The following is a 17,796-nucleotide window of genomic DNA, read 5'->3' as shown; positions in this document are numbered from 1 at the left end:
TGACCAGTTGGATTTAGGGAACACACACTTGACCAGTTGGATTTAGGAAACACACACTTGACGACTAGTTGGATTTAGGGAACACACACTTGACCAGTTGGATTTAGGGAACACACACTTGACGACCAGTTGGATTTAGGGAACACACACTTGATTACCAGTTGGATTTAGGGAACACACACTTGATGACTAGTTGGATTTAGGGAACACACACTTGACGACCAGTTGGATTTAGGGAACACACACTTGACGACCAATTGGATTTAGGGAACACACACTTGACCAGTTGGATTTAGGGAACACACACTTGACCAGTTGGATTTAGGGAACACACACTTGACGACCAGTTGGATTTAGGGAACACACACTTGACGACCAGTTGGATTTAGGGAACACACACTTGACGACCAGTTGGATTTAGGGAACACACACTTGATGACCAGTTGGATTTAGGGAACACACACTACTCAAGTTCTAACACCACACAAACTCGTGAAATCTCACAGAAACGAAACAAAGAAATTTTGCTTTTCTTCTCTCATGCTGATCTCTAATTGGCTGTTGCCGGTTGTTTGGATTTTAGTCGTTGACCAGCTCACAGTACAGCAGTACATTAAGACCAGATTTGAGTCTTAGAAGTCAAACATATTTGAAATAACTGAATGAAACAAAAGTCCAAGGCACTCTTCTCTGAAAAACTTTAAAAAGCCTTTATTGTATGAGCTAGTCTAGGGACAAACACTTCAACACTCAACATGAGAGTGCCTTGGACTTTTGTTTCCTTCAGTTATATACTCCAAACCAAAGAGTACATTCTTTTGAAGATTTTATGACACTTTGCACCGTTTTTGTAGCACTCTCTGTTGTTTTTCTTCTGTTTGAAATAACCGTGATGGTCACGACTGCATCCGGAGGCAAGAGATTAGTGTTTCACCCAAAACCAGCGTGGACTCGGCCCGATGTTGAGAATCAGTCGTTATCGCCGAATCGCTATAATCAGGCTGCGAGTCGTGTAGTGTGTCACCAGCTTTAGAGCAAAAAACTATTCAGGATGAGAAGCAAAGACACAAACGAGAGGAGAGGAGAGATACGACCGAATCAGAGGATCGGTCATGGACTCGTCTTTACAAATCGCTGTTTCCACTTGTGATTCCACGCAGTTTTACAGCGCTGAATGAAATCTCTCAGTTTGTACGAAGGCCAGACTGCTGCACTCAGATGTGATGTCATGTACGCAGGCAGAACATTTATTCAAAGTGCACTCAACATGAATTTTATTTCATAAAGTGGCTAATAACATTTGCACACCCCTGCATATACTGTATGCTCTTTGCAGCAGACTGTAAATTTCTAAATCTCTTTAAAGTGCAAATGTCTGTAATGTCTGTAAATCTGTAAATGTATCAATAACCAATCACAGGGAGGATTCTTTCTCACCAATAGGAACTCTATATTGGCATGATGAAGACGCTCCATGTTGGATCTGCAAGCTGTTTTTATTTACTGCATTTTTTTTTATCTATATCCCATTCTTTGCAATGACCCAATTTCCACTCGAGTGTCTACAAAGTTCATCCTATCTTTAAAATCTCATATCTGAACGAGCCTTGCGTTCCCCGCCGGCAGCGCGGAGCCGTCGCTGTCATCTCTATTCAGCAGACTGTGTTTTTTCTGCACAAATCCAAATAGCATTTCTCTCTCAGCGGTGTACAGTAGGCTTCAAACCAACTGTTGTACGCGATAGGCACAGTTCCAGCAGAGGAAGAGGCAGGGAGAAGCACTCTGCGGCCCCGGTTTCCATGCCTACATCACACGAAACTTAACGGGGTCCGCTGAAATTGGTTAAATTTCATTGCGTGCCGGTGGAGCCGGTCGAATTCATTTCTTTCTACAGGGTTTGTTTACCGGCTCGTAAAACTGTTTAAAGCCCACGCCGGCTCTGAGCAGCCAGAGCCGCCGCATCACTGAAAAAACAATCTTATGTGTTCGGTCTCAATAGGATGCTGGTGTTCGTGTGCTCAGTGTGACAGAGTTCACATTCAAATCCACCGTCATTCAGAATGGAAGAGTTATGGCTTCAATTCCCTGTTTTCTTAAAATTTTAATTATTTTACGCTACCAGTCAAAAGTCTGGACCCATCTGACTGAATCTACTCTGTTTCTCATTCTCTTAAAGCCATTTTGATCTAAAGGCTTCTGCTTAAATGCTTGAAATGAGTTTCTTAGACAAATATAAATAGTGAAGTTGATCCTATGTATGGATTTCTTTCCAAAGCCTTTGCCTTTCCATCAAGGCAAAGAATCTAAAATATAAGATAGTTTTGATTTGTTTAACACTTTTTTGGTCGCTGCATAATAACTTTTGTGTTATTTCATAGTTTTGATGTCTTTACTGTTATTCTAAAATGTGGAAAATAGTAAAAAAAAAAAAAGTGTATTTTTACTTGTGTATTATTGGCCACACAAAATGAAAATGCATTCACAGTATTATTAGGCACTTTGGATAAAAAATGTCCAGGTGTATATGGGTATTCAAGTCATTTCTGATGCAAAACATGCTGTATAAGTATGTTTTGAATTTTCACAAGCAGCCAACAGAGATATACAGTAGATAGAGAGTTTATTTTAGAGGCTAAAAATCAGGAATTTGACACAGATGGTGGAAAACGTTCATTTACTGCTATTAGTCACTGGTAACGGTAATATTTGTATTATCTCCCAACTTGTTGATTTGTTGTGAAGGAATAAGAAAATAATAATAATAATAAAAACAGAACAGTAAATTTCCCCACAAGCCCCAGTCCCGTCATCTAGGAAGAGGGAGTTACATCACCAAATAACACTGAAATCACTATATCAGTTTAATATAAATCAGTATAATATCAGTTTAATATCAGTAAATCAGTATAATATCAGTAGTTTCAGATGCACTGCTGTGAATAATGAGGGATAAAATGTGCACAGCGCCTGATTCGTCCGTCACACAAGATAAATGGGAATATTTCAAATTAAATGAGAATGTCTTTTTCTATTCATGCTGAAAGGAAAATGAATGAATGAATTTATCTCCCTACATTTCACATCATGTTTGTATGACCCCGCTTCCCCCTCCCACCACATTAAAGAGTTCATCGCCTTCAAAGCGTACACAGCCACAAGTCATTTTCCTCACACACTCACACACACACTCACACACACACTCACACACTCTTTCTCACGATTTACTGCGTTCGCCAGTCTCAACACACTGATTTGATGCAAAGATCAAAAACGGAGTGAGAGAAAACGGCTTGGAGGAGCTATATGTTCTGTCGGTTCCTCAGAGGAAGCCTTACAACTCGCCCGCCCACACACACACACACACACACACACACACACTCTCACATCTGCACACACACAGATCATTTGATATATTCTATTCATGAGGTTTTCAACAATGCTATTCCTATGATTTTGGCTGCAGTTGAAGGATGTTTTTCCCTCCAGATACCCTAAGTTACATATTCGCTCCTTCTGAATCTGATGAACTCTTAGTTTTAAGTGAACACTTTTCAGCATGGGTGTACGGAAGAGTATTAGGGTCATTGTAGGTGATTTTTTTTTTTTTTTTTTTGACCGCAGCTGGGGGGAGGGGGGGTCATATTCTGAGAAAAAACGCAGAAATTTGTGAGAGAAAAAAAAATAGAAATTCGCAAATTAGAGTTTTTTTCTCGCAATTTTCTGACTTAAATCTCAGAAATTCTGAGTTTTTTCTCAAATTTCTGAATTTTTTCTCTGAATATTACCCCCTCTCCACCCAGCTGTGGTAAAAAAAAAAAAAAAAAGCACCTACAATGACGCTAATCCTCTTCCGTACACCCATGCTGTAGCTGCTAGGAGCTAGAAAAGTGTTCACTAAGAGTTCATCAGAGGTTCCTCTAAGATTCAGAATATGTAACTTAAGGTATCTGGAGGGAAAGCAGCCAAAATCATAGGAATAGCATTGTTAAAAAGTTTAAAAAAAAAAAATTCAACTACAATGGCCCTAATACTCTTCTGTATGGGTGAGATGGGTTATATTTGACCAGAAAATTTGACAAAAAATATGTCATTATGTGGCCAAACAGCATATGGTGCAGTTTCAAAATTAGTATAAACTTTAATACTCCCAGGTTGTGACAATAAATCAACATAGTAGACTCTAGTCTTTATTCACAATAATACATTAATTGTCGTTTTTCTTCAGTAACTTCAGTTAAGTGTGGGCTAGAGATTGTAAATCTCCTAGGTGGGAATCTAATGTTTTATGGTTGCTAATAAAGAGTTTTAAAGGGCAAAACACCACAAGTGGGACCATGGCATTTTTTCTCTGCAGCCCCGAATACAAATTTCACACATTTCTTATTGAATTCAGAAGATATAATCCAGAGAGAAAGACAATCTGCTGACCTGCAGAAGGTTTGATGGTTGAGGTTTTGAAACCGCAGCGAGGATTCTTGACACTTCCAGCAGTTCCTGACCTTTTCCTTTCAGGGCGATTGTTATTCAGCTATTGATCAGTAACCTATCGATAAGGCAGACGGCATATTGATCGTTCAGCTGTGTGAAGTGGAAAAGCAGTCGCTGACCGCGAACGTTTTTCAATTACCGGCGCCTGTCGAGAATAATTGAAGCATGTGTGTTTTATTCATGTGTATTGGTTTCAGAGGAGTGGGCAGTTCATCCTGCTCCTGTCTCAGGCTTCAGGTTCGATCCAGGCAGTTTTCTTCGGTCTCAACCAGGTTATTATCATAAACCAGAACTGAAACTCAGCTGAAAAGTCAGTGTCAAAAAACATTGTTATAAACTGAAATAAAAATGAGACTTTGTGAAAAAACTAAAACTGAAACTCAAATTATCTTGTCTATTTTTAAAACTAACTAAAATAGAATGTGTCAAAAAATATATGTAATATATATGTAATTTGAAAAAGAATTTATGATTTATTGTTTGTATTACACAATAGGTACTTGTAACATATACAAAATATGTGTTCTGAACTCCTGTCATTATACATATATATAAACAATCACAACTCTACCAAAAATATTAAGACTAGAGCTGCAAAAAAATCATCAAAAATCACCAAAATCATAAAAACCTGTGTGACATCTAATGGTGAAAAGCATGCTACTGAAATGTCCATCTGCTATTGGCTGATCTTTGGTGCCAGGTGATGTCACCACTTGCTGTACTCTATAGAATGTGACATCACCTGGCACCAAAGATCAGCCAATAGCAGATGGACATCTCAGTAGCATGCTGTTTAACATGAGATGTCACACAGGTTCCTATGATTTTGGTGATTTTTGACAACTTGGATTTGATAATCAGCTTTTGGTTTTCTGGTTCCCGGCTTTAGAGAGCGAGTGAAGGAAAGAGAAACAGAGAAATTCAGAAACAGAAAGAGAGAGAGAGTCACACATATCGACTGAGCTGAAACAACACATGGGACAGCTGATTTTCCGCAGCGTTCCTCGGGGTCGGGAGGGGCGCGTTCCCCTGTGAGCGTTCCTCTCGTGGGTTTGATCCCGGTCTGTTCCATTAACACGGTGTTAAAAGCAGCCGGTCCCCGGTGTAACGTTCCCGCTCCGGCCTGCTAGTGGCTGCTGTCGGGGTTATTAGGCCCAGAGAGCGAGGAGGTGGAACATTACACAGACCGGATAACTGACTAATCCCCCTGAACCGGACCGCTGCTGCACTGCTGATATGTGGAGGAGGGGACTCGAGTCACATGACTTGGACTCGAGTCACAGCTTTAATTGCTTGAGCCTTGACTTGATGCATGAGGAGAAGACTTGAGACTTGACTTGACTTGGGTTCTGGTGACTTGGGACTTGACTCTGACTTGTACTTTGATGACTTGAAAAGGTTTCTAAAGTCTTGACTTGAGATCTTGTGTTTGTGTAAATGACTTAGATTGAAAGTGATGAGATTTGTTCCAGCGGACGACTGAATTTAAATTCTGTTTTCTGAATTTGTATGGAATGATTGAATTTATTGAAGTTGAAACTGATTATAGAAATCAAACTCATGATGCTCTTACCAAGTTTTTATCCTATTAAAACCATATTGCATTGAAAAGTCCTAGATATTTAGTTTTCTTTAAGATATTAAATTGATACTGGACTCTTGATTTGTTCTGACTTGACTTGCTGTTCTACATTTAGACTTGAGACTTGACATTAATGACATGGACTTGACTTGGTAATCTACATTTAGACTTGAGACTTGTGCCTCAAGACTTGAGACTGACTTGGGACTCAAAGTTGACTTGGTCACACTTCTGGCAGCGCATCATATGGAGGTGAATGTTTTTGCTATTATGTAAAGTCATTTTCAGTACATTTTTTCCTGCTATAAAAAGCTTTTTTGCATCTTTTTGGTGCTCTACAGAACCTTATACATAACTTTTTGGTACTATATACAACATTTCTTATACCTTTTTTGGTATTCAAATCTTTTGCAACTTTTTTGTCCTTTATAAAACATAGAGATTTGGCACTATTAGAGTTGCATAGAGCCATATTTTTTGGACATTTTGCTGTTTTACAGAATCTTTTTTGCAACTTTTTGGTGGCATGTTGTCCTCTGGGCTTTCTATGTGGCATCGAAAAAGATTCCCATGGCCAATGAACCACTTGCAGTACATACTGTATATACATAGCAATACATTTAAGAGAGAACATGGCATTTGTGCATAAAGTTTGAAAGTTGGAAATATGCTTTTTCTCTGGTGGACTCTACTGGATCTCTGGGGCTTGCAGACAGTTTCATTAGATTTTTTTATATAATCTTTTTCAACGTACAGAGAAAGATATAAATAGTGCAGCTGCCAATGATGTAACAGCTTTCAGGGACGGCATGTCAGTGTCACATCATCCTGACCTTTGGCTACCGAGCAGCTTCTTTAATTAACCTGCCAATCTTCTACTTTCACTCATTCTCACCATGTTCTTCATAACAGAAACTTGGAACTGCGTGCGTTTGATAAATGACAGATACTGGAGTTGTATGAGAAAAATACAGAGCCTGAGTGAATGTATTTCGTAATGCTCCACCCATCTGTAACCAGCCTCTATGGGTTTGATTAATATATTGCTGTAAAATGTTAGACTTATTTGTTTTAACACGAGGACGATGGATTTTGGAGGCTAAGAGAACGGCAAAAAGTCTTCAACTAACTTAAAAACGAAATAAAAACTAAACTAAAACTACACATTTGTGAAATAATAAAAATAAAAGACAAAGTTTATTTACATAGCACATTTCATACACATATGCAAATTCATTGTGCTACACATAAAACACAAAAAATACATAATTTGTCCATTTAAATGACAGATAAAAGAAAGGAAAAGAAAGAGATGAAATAGGTAAGGATAATAATCACAACAATCCACTCATAAAATGACATTTTAAAAGGAAAGAAAGAAAGATAACATAGATAAGTAAAGATAATAATAAAAAATTAGAAATAAATAATAATAAAATAACACCTGTTATACCTGCATACAGATGATTTAGTAAAAGAAAAAGAAAAGGAAACTAAAACGACCAAACCCACACTGAAAACTAAAACTAAACTGAAATTTAAATAAAAATTGAAACTATAGTATGTAGTGATGAGACGATCTGTTTATCTCACGATACGATTGGATACGCGATCTGAGGTTCAGGATCAATACAACCAGGATACCATGTGATCAATTCAATGCAAATTCAGTGACAACAAAGTCTGACTGTGCAGAATTCTGTTTATTTCTGAGACTCAAATCTTTCTAGCGATGCCATTGGCTGCTAGAATGTAAACAACAATTTAAAAATGTCGTTACAAAGTGACAATAATATAATTTGGATGGAGAGCTTGTGAAACTGTGATGGTCAAGAGTCTCATTAGTGATTACTACAGCAGAATAACATGGAGCTGATATCACCATTCATGTTCCTGACAGCAGAATAACATGGAACTGATATCACCATTCATGTTCCTGACAGCAGAATAACATGGAGCTGATATCACCATTCATGTTCCTGACAGCAGAATAACATGGAGCTGATATCACCATTCATGTTCCTGACACAACATACGGATTGTCACATTTTCGTATCGCGATATATTGAATTTCGATGTATCGTCCCATCATTAATAATAAGCCTGTTCTCCGGATGCTGTGGCCTTTACACAGAAAGTTAGTTATCTTTCTGATTTACCTGCCAACCTGATAGTGTCAGTCGGTCTGTGATCTGCAGTCACATCCACACACACACACACACATCTGACACACTCATATTCCTGCCCGCCGTCTGAGTCATGAAGCTCGGTCCAGACAGAGAGAGCGAGCCGCCCGCATCCAGAGAGCGTTCTGCCGACTCAGCTGTCTGAGGCATCAGCGGTAAACGTCAGGTTTTGGTGTCAGTCCCTCAGAATCAAAGAGCGAGGGCTTCTTTCTAGAGCCGCCATTTTGCACCGAGAGACGTTCAACAATCATACAGGGAGAAATCCATCGTAGAAGAGGAGAGAGACCAGTTTCTCCACCACAGGAGCAGGAGAGAGACCAGAATGTTGCATGTTGTGATATTAGTTGAAATTACAGCTGTAAAAAAAGTCTGAAATGTTGATTCCCTGTGATGGGAAACACCGTGCAATCCTGCTGACATCAGACACCATTAATATGGGACTTGTGTGTGTGTGTGTGTGTGTGTTTACAGATATTAAATGCAGATTAATATAGAAAGGAGGACATCAACTATAATAATACCTGTTTGTTTACTTTCTTCAAAACAGAGTTACAAAGTGCTTTACAGAACAATCATAAATAATGAGGCAGGCAACAAAATGCCAGACATGAATTAGAATAATGTCACTTATAAATAAAACAAATAAGAAATATTAAACAGCGTATTGTGTAAAACACTGTCGGTAAAAAGCGAGGAAGAGGAGACAGGAGAGATGAAGGGATGAAAGGGAGTGAGTGTGTGTGTGTGTGTGTGTGTGTGTGTGTGTGTGTGTGTGTAATACCTAGTCCTTCTGGGCCCGGTAAAGGTTACAGTGACAGGTGTAATAACTCAGTAGGAGATGTCATGTGGAGTGTTACGACTGCTGGACTGTGGCCTTTACCGCAGGTTAACCTGATCGCTGATGACATGCTCCACACACACACACACACACACACACACACACACACTCACACACTCTTCTTTATCTCTCTTACACATTTGGATAATCCGACGTCCGATAGTGTTAATCCACAGAACTTGAATGGATAGAACAGTTCTTTCACTGTTTGTCACGGTAATTCGACTAGTGCAGCATAAAATGGTGATTGTGGAAGTGTTAGTTGCCATGGTGACAACACAAGTCTGGACATTAAGGCTGTAAAGTCTGTCCCACTGTGAGAACTGAGCAGATGAGTCTGTTAGCAAACTGTCAGAACTCAACTGGAAGCTAACGTTAGCGACGAGGCTAACGTAGCTTCATCACAGACTGTACTTCTCTCTCTAGCTCTTCTAGTCAACATTAGCATGTTAGCAATCCATGGCAGCAAGGAGACAGAGAAGCTGCTTTGGTTCTTGCTGTAAAACCTCTCAGCTCAGTGACTTGCTGTGAGTCGCTTTATACAGAAGCTAGTCCGACGGGTCACAGCAAGATGGCCGCCGCTCCGTCCGTCCGGGAACGCTGATTTGAATGGGAATGACTTCTATCCATTCAGGTTTAGGGCTGGGGTTAATGTTAGAAACAGGGTCAGGTTAGGGTTTGGATTATATAATCTGTTAGGACTTTTGACATTTTTGGTAGTTGGTAAGCCAGACAAAGCCTTTGATACTCACACAGCTTGATGGTAATGTGACTGAAACTGAAGATTTTATTTTACCAATAAAAACTTAAACATAGAGGACAAAAAGACATCCATGAGAGGTTCTATATGCTTCATCATCAACCAGAAAGTATTTAAAAAAAAAGGGATAAATTAGCATCATTAATGTGGTTCAAAGAAACATTTCCAAACCTGGTCCCTTGCGGTAGACATGCAGCAAATAGCCGAGCGACACCTCTGCTAGTACAACATCTACTTCCTGTCACCTGATAGCTGAGCATCAACGCTGGTCGATCCAAAAGAAAGTGTTACCTGCAGTATCTCTGTATCTCACACATGCATGAAGGGTGCGATCACACCTCCGGTTTGTTTTCTTCGGTCTGAACCGGAGTGGAAAAGTTCTCTCACTCTGTTTGTTGTAGTTCACACCGTCCAATCACAAGCCGACCAGGTCCTGTAAACCTTCAGATGAGCACGATGGACTTGTTTGCACTTTTTCTCGTAATTCACCTTCTCCGGTGTTCAACGCTTCATCACAAAATAACAAACGAAACAGAGTCAAGGCTATTATAGTCGCTATTTGCATATAGTAATAACAAAACACGTCAAAGTCCATCTCCCCAAGGCCGGCCCAGAGATTCCCGGTCAGCTTTAACGAGAACACACACACACACACATATGGACGTGGAACAGATTTATTCTAACTAGGCGACGCAAGAGAGAAAGAAACATTTGCATATTCCAACTCTTCGGAAGGGCAGAAAAAGGCCGAGCGTCCCCCGAGAGACGAGCGCTGAAGCGTTCACCCGCGGCATGCTGGGTAGGAAACATGTGTGATGGGGCTTGGTGCTCTGGGAGGCAAACGAGGACCTGTTTGAGAACATCTGGCAGGAGGAGCCACCGAGCCCCGAGGAGCAAAAGATGTGATCCGCGGAGCTGCAGTGTGTGTGTGTGTGTGTGTGTGTGTGTGTGTGTGTGTGTGTGATTGAAACTAGTATTTGTGTAAAGGTATTTGTGCATTCATGACTACATTTTGTGTGTGTGTGCAAGTGTGTGTTGTGTTTTCCCTTGTAGCTTGAGTGTATTTTCAGCCTGTGTGTGTGTGTGTGTGTATGTATGCGTGTGTGTGTGTGATTGAAACTATTATTTATGTAAAGGTATGTGTACATTCATGACTGCATTTTGTGTGTGTGTGTGTGTATATATACGAGTGTGTTGTGCAAGTGTGTGTTGTTTTTTCCCTTGTAGCTTGAGTATATTTTCAGCCTGTGTGTGTGTGTGTGTGTGTGTGTGTGTTCGCTGAAGCTCCACACCAGATGTTCAGCCTGTTCTCTCCTCTCTGTCATCTTATTATCACTGTAAATCCAGTTTGTTTGTTTTTTCCTTTCAGAGAATTCAGTTTGTTAGACAATAAGTGAAAGTTGTTGCTTTCTGCTGCTGTTGCTGTTTTACATGGAACTGAGCGGGAGACAAATAATTACAGAAGTCCAGAAGGCAAAACGCCTACAGATCCATAAACTGACACTGTGGGCATACACACTGTGCACACACACACACAGATAGACACACACACACACACACACATTCTTTCACACATCAAAGAAACATACATATCTGCACAGCGCACACGTACACACACACCTATAAGAACATGCACACACACTCACACATACACAGATAGACAAACACACACACACATTCTTTCACACATCAAAGAGCGCACACGTACACACACACCTATAAGAACATACACACACACACATACATACACAGTCACAGATGTGTGTATCAGTGTTTCCCCCAGACTTTTCTTCTTGTCGGGGTGATAAAGCCTCTGGAATTAAGAGTTCAGTGACTTTTGGAGAACAATTGACAAAGCATTAAAGGTCCCATATGGTACTCTCTCTCTCTTTTTTTTTTTTTAAGCAATTTAACAAAGTTCCCTGTGGTCTTAAAAAAAAAAACGCTTGTGAAGCAAAAAAAACACCAAACTCCAGCTTTTATAGTGTTCCAGCCTCTCAGCGTCTCTACTGTAAAGAACAGGCTGTTTTTGATTTTTTACGTTAATGAGCCTCTGCTCTGATTGGCCAGCTGACGACTGACCGGTTGAGTGGGAGGGGCCTTCACCCTGTCAGCCAGGAGTGATGTCACGAAGGACTGCCAATCAAAACGGCTTGTAGAAACACGTGATTTTTAAATAAGGAAACTATGGCAAAACAGGAGGAGTTTCAGATTTCACATTTTCTCAGCTATTAGATACAATGATAAAATTATATATGGAAGAGCAAGGAAAAACAGTTTGGTTTAATATGGGAGCTTTAACATTAAGAACCAATGCATAGACACCAACGAAGAATATTGCAACCGAAACCTGTTGGTTTTTAATATTAAAGCTTTGTTATGGAGTCAAAATTGACACTTGTGATCGTTTGAAGACAATCAGACATGTAAAATTCACATGTGTAAATGTACAGTATATCCACTGTTGTGTCTCACCAATACAAAACCTGTATTGTGAGTCACAGATCTGCATTTTTCAAGATTTGTCAGCCTCATCCTGTGAGATACAGAAACAGAAATCTTTCTTTTTTGCGTTATTATTCCGTGGGAAGTGGGAGGAAATCCACACCAATCAAACTGAGGTTTCCACCGTTGCTTGGCCTTATTATGTTTTACACTTTGGAAAAGCCTCTAAAAAACAGCATTTGGATCACGGGACACTAAAACTCTCCACTGAAAGCTATACTTATGAAATCCTTTAAGGTGGGTTAAGCCGCTGCACCTACTGACTGGAAGGGAAGCTGCGGTCCGCTATCAGCCGCACGGTTGGCTTTTATCTGCGGCCTCCTGCAGCCGGAGGAGGCGAGCCAGAGAATTCATGTTATTCGGATTATCGCTCAGTGGCGGAGGACCAAGCGAGCGCCGAGTGCTTTGATAAGTGTAAGCCACTCGCTCTCCTCTCTCTCTCTCTCTCTCTCTCGCTTGAAGAGCCTTTGTTGCTCGACATTTTGGCAGCGAGGAAACAGCGGGCTCGGTTGTTTTGGGGGGGGGGAGGTGAACTTTTCAGACGCCGCTGCCAAACGCGCCGGGAGACAAAGACGACACGAGCAGAACAAGGAGGAGACAAAGCAGCCGCTCTCACCGGCTTCTCCTCCGCTCGGCGAGACCTTATTGTTGAACTTGCTTTTGAAATGAAGAGCTCCGAAATGCTTCATGTTCTTTTTGAGAACCGGTGTGTGTGGTGAAATTAGCTTCATGTGGTCCAAAGACATGTTATAAAACTCTCTCTCTCTCTCTCTCTCTCTCTCTCTCTCTCTCTCTCTCTCTCTCTCTCTCTCTCTCTCTGTCTCTCTCTTTCTCTCTCTCCCTCCCTCCCTCTCTCTTTGTCTCTCTTTCTCTCTCTCTCTGTCTGTCTCTCTCTCTCGCTCTCTGTCTCTCTCTCTCTCTCTGTCTCTTTCTCTCTCTCTCTCCCTCCCTCTCTCTCTGTCTGTCTCTCTGTTTCTCTCTCTTTCTTTCTCTCTCTCTCTCCCTCCCTCCCTCCCTCTCTCTGTCTGTCTCTCTCTCTCTCTCTCTTTCTCTGCAGGCGGTGGAAACAAACCTGGCCTCCAAAGACAGTCACTGGGTGTTCGTGAACGAGGTAGGACACACACACACACACACACACACACACACACACACACACACACACACTCTAACACAACATCCAGTCCATGTGACACACTTACAGTTGGTTTTCTTTGGTCCAAAATATGGTGGAAAAGTTGACTTTGTTGCATTTTTGTGTTTGGTCCGTTTAGGTTCAAACTGACCAATCACAAGCCAACAAGGACTTGTAAACAAAAGTCACATGACTCACAAGTAGCTCCTTTATTGGACAGAGTTTTGACCTGTCATCCTGCAGGTTAGAGACTAGACTGTAACTTTATCTAACATAATGGACTTGTCTGTCTCTTCTTCTGTGGTGTTCACACCAGTTAAGAACACATGAAGAAGTAGCTGAATATGAGCATCAGTCCAGACTTCATTTTGTTCTGCTAGGCTTTTCCGTCTCCTTCTACCCATAATCCCTTGTGTTTCGGGGTGGTTTCCTGTAGTTGGAGTTGCAGTTCTATTGTTAGAGGACTGAGACTCTCGGTGCCGTTATTTGGTGCCATCGGAGGTCAAAGTAGCAGAGGAAACGGCGGTGCTCAAAACCAATTACTGCGGTAATTACACCAAAAGATTATGAAGGGCAGCGGAGGGCAAAGGCTGCACAGTGACATTGTTTACAGCTGCGAAACAGCCAGACGAGTTCAAGAGCAGCTTGTTTTGTGTGAGCTCAGATAAAAACGTTGTTCTATAAAAAAACCAGCTGAAAGCCTTTTGTGCCGCCTCTCTCCAGCGGCGGCCCTTTTTCCCGTGACACCCCGCTTCTCCACCGGCGCCGGTTGGGGATGCGACAGCGTGGGCAACTTTCCATACTGGGTGTTGAAATTGAAATGAGCGAGGGTGAAAGAGGAGGTGACAGCACCCTCCACCACGCTCCGGTTGGGGTAACTCAAAAAAAAAACGACTGCCAAAATACTGACTTCTACAGAGCAAAATGTCTCTGCAGGCTCCCGTAGCCGAACGCCAGTTGTCATGACGGCTCTTGCCAAGTGGTTGCGTTTGTTTTGGGGGTTTTTGAAAATCCTCACGCCGCTCCAGTATCAATATCCAAGTATCTTTGCAGCCAATTAACGGAGCTGACAAAAGCCTTAACAGCATAATTCAGGGGGAGATAAGGAGGATCTGTCATCCGGTGAAGTATGAATACCAACACCTGTCAGCGCTCGTTCGCTACGCCAGGCGGTTGTTTTTTTTTTTTACCTCCCAGCTGGGTGCAACCTCCTGATCCAGAAAAAGGGCTTTGCTTTGAAAGTCATCATTTAACTAATTACTCAGTGTTTTTTAATTAACCGAAAGAGAGAAACGGCGCTCAGAATCCCCCGAGCCGCTCGTTCGCCGGTGTCTGTTTGGGCTTTTTTTGGCACGCTGAACTGTGTTTATGATCAAATACTCGCTCATTTCGTTTTGATTAATGTGTGGTTGTGCCTCTTCCACATCAAACTTGAGCGCTGCTGCCAGTGTGACGTCTTTATATTGTAGCCAGTGAAGGTGCCTCCATCATCAAAGTGTGTAAATCATCCAAAATGATTCAGCTCCATTACCTCCCTCCTCCTCCTCCTCCTCCTCCCTGCCCTCCTCATACATGTGGGAATAAAACTCTGCCAGATCTAGTTGTACTTCTGTAAATCTGTAAAGTTGAAAAGCAAAATGTGTGTGTGTGTGAAGGTTTGAAGTCAAAAGTTTGAAGTCATGTTACAAAGTTGCACATTATAATACAAATACGACAATTTGTAGCGTGATCTTCTGTGGGAAGATACTGCCAAAATGGCTGCACATGTGTTTATTAATCATAATAATAATAAGAATAACTTTATATAGCACTTATCAAAACAGTGTTACAAAGTGCTTCACAGGAATAAAAGAAAAGTAATAATAGTAAGAGGAAAGGATACATGACAAAGTAAAATACATAAAACAAATAATAATTCAATGATCACAAAAGCAAATATTGATTAAAATGCATTCTTCTGCAAAATGTATTTCACACAGTTGCAAAGAGCTGTTTACAACTACAAAATATATTGCAAGTTTGCAAGTTGCATCGCACACACGCACATTTTGCTTTTCAACTTTACAGATTAGAGTTAGATATTATCCCCATCCTCTCTTCTTCTCCTCCTTCCTCCCTCTTTCTTCTTCTCCTCCTCCCTCCTGCTAAAGTCCAGAGGAGCTCACAGTGTTCTTCAGACAGGAGCAGGACGGAGTGTAATCCCAGGTGGGATGGGAGTCGAGTCAGACAGCTTGTCATCCTCCAGGTCCTCCTTACTTTCTTCCCTCCCGTCTTCCTTCCTCCATCCTGTCTTCCCACCTTCTCCTTCCCTTTCTTCCTCCTCCTCCTTCCTTTCACCTTGCTCCCTCTCCTCTTCCCACCCACCCAGCCTGCCTCCTTTAAGGATTTAGCGATGTTAGCGTGTCGTGTCGAGTGTGTCGTTACGCTCAGACAGACACAGAAGCCGTGTGGAGTCTGGATGACAGTGTGGTGTAAAGTCAGAGACAGCTGGAGCAGTTTCCTTCCCTCCCTCCTTCCTTCCCTTGTTCCTTTCTTCTGCCTCCTTCTCCCACCTACCATTTCTTCCTCCCTTCCTCCATCTAATGTTCAGCTACGTTAGCGTGTAAATGCAAAAAAAAAGAGCGTTCTTCAAGGGTTCTTTGGTTAAGGTTGTGGTTCTGTATAGATCCGTAATGAGTCAAAAATCCCTCTGATATGTTAAAGCTGCATTTTTAAACATCAGTTTGTGACACCTTTGTATAATTACAGTAAACAAATGTTGGAGATGATTGTTCTCCTCTATCTCACTCCAGTAGTATTGTTAGCTCTCGTGTTTCTCCACACTACATTTCCCATCAGCCCCGTTGCTTCCTGCCCCCCCGCTCCCCCTCCCTGAAGAGGATCAACATGTCGGAAGTGATTTCTCCATCTTCCTTTCCCTCCTTCCACCATCTGCTGCCAGAAACTCTTTCAGCTTTAGCTCCGTTTGCTCTGGAAGAACAGAAGAAGAACCTCTTCCTGTTTTGTGCCGTAAAGCGATCCAGCAGATTTCCCTCCAGATCCACCAGGTGGAGAAACTATGGAGGATGCAGAGTAGAGGCTGATAGAGGCTGACACTGATGCTCTGGTGTGTTTACAGTGATTATACTAAAGTCTCAAAATTAATGTGGTAATGATTTATTGATGAAAATAATACATGTAGCACCTATAATACAAAGAAAAAGGATAGTGTGGTTGTTCAAAAGTTCTTCTAATACTGCTGATTTTGAGCTTTTTAATGCATGCTTCAAGGCTGTCTGACAGGTTCTGTGTAGAATCACTTGAAGAGGTTGCCATAGAGAAAAGGGTTGTTTCTGGCACATAAAGCGTTCTGCTGTGGAACAAAGCTAAAGCACCTTTTTCTGGTGTTTTATTGAAACATTTAAGAGTGTAGCGCCTGGTGTGTCTCTGCTCAGACAGATACAGAGGTAGAGTGCAGTACAGTGTGAAGTCAGACGTCTTGTCAACAGACTTCAGACACTCTGTCCTTTTCACCCTCTGTCTGCCGGCAACACAAACAGCCATGGCCTTTTATGTCAAAGACGACGCTACTGACACCAATTAAAAGACCTGGAGAGAGAGGAGAGAGACTGAGGAAAGAAGAGAGAATGGGGGGAACAAACAGAGAGAGGAGAGAGAAAGGAGAGAACAGAAGCAAGAACTGCGACGGTAATGAGAGAGAGGTGAGGCTGGCGAGCTGCAGATGAGGATGCTAATTAAGCAGAGGGGGAAGGCCAGGGGGGGGGGGGGGGGAGCAGTGGATGAAAGGTGACAGAGAGATGGGAGGGAAAGGAGAGGCGGAGACGCAGTGGGCGGCAGTGACGCCTAGCGGTTAGACAGACCGTGATGTCAGTGAAGTGTCCATGAGCAAGGCAGCACACCAGCCTGGTCACACGACAATCTGTGAAATGAGCTTAGAAATGTGTTAAATCTGCAATAAGTGATATCAGACCTTCTAACCTGAACCTGCTGTGTGCTGTGTGGAGATTTCATAATGATATAAAGCAACATCCACACAGCAGCAGCTGTGTTGCTGTTTTCTCCTCTTTTCTAAAGCTTGTCGTCAGACTCCGCTCCTGAAGAAGCTCCTCCCGCTCCGTTCAGCAGCTTTTCATTTTTTTTTTAAACTAGCTTGTCTCCTCCCTCGCTGTTTAAAAGCGAAAACAATCCTGAAAAAACATTCTCGTAATGGCAGAATCGATGAAGCAAGCGAGTAAACTTGTTAAATCAGTAAACTTGTTAAACTAGTAAACTTGTTGAACTAGTAAACTTGTTGAACTAGTA

At 41.7% G+C, this 17,796-nt stretch overlaps 1 protein-coding gene across 2 annotated transcripts in view; it reads left to right on the top strand.

The window, feature by feature from the left end:
- LOC139918919 (glutamate receptor ionotropic, delta-1-like) overlaps positions 1–17,796 on the top strand; it is a 590,452-nt gene that overhangs the window by 480,065 nt on the left and 92,591 nt on the right. For both annotated transcript variants that reach the window (XM_078290849.1, XM_078290848.1), the window contains exon 5: positions 13,420–13,473. In XM_078290849.1, coding sequence (XP_078146975.1) covers positions 13,420–13,473 — 54 coding nt within the window. The remainder of the gene's footprint in view (positions 1–13,419; positions 13,474–17,796) is intronic.

Source organism: Centroberyx gerrardi, chromosome 20 (genome assembly GCF_048128805.1).
Source record: "Centroberyx gerrardi isolate f3 chromosome 20, fCenGer3.hap1.cur.20231027, whole genome shotgun sequence".
Taxonomy (NCBI): domain Eukaryota; kingdom Metazoa; phylum Chordata; class Actinopteri; order Beryciformes; family Berycidae; genus Centroberyx; species Centroberyx gerrardi.
This window is presented reverse-complemented; position numbering and strand designations above follow the sequence as displayed.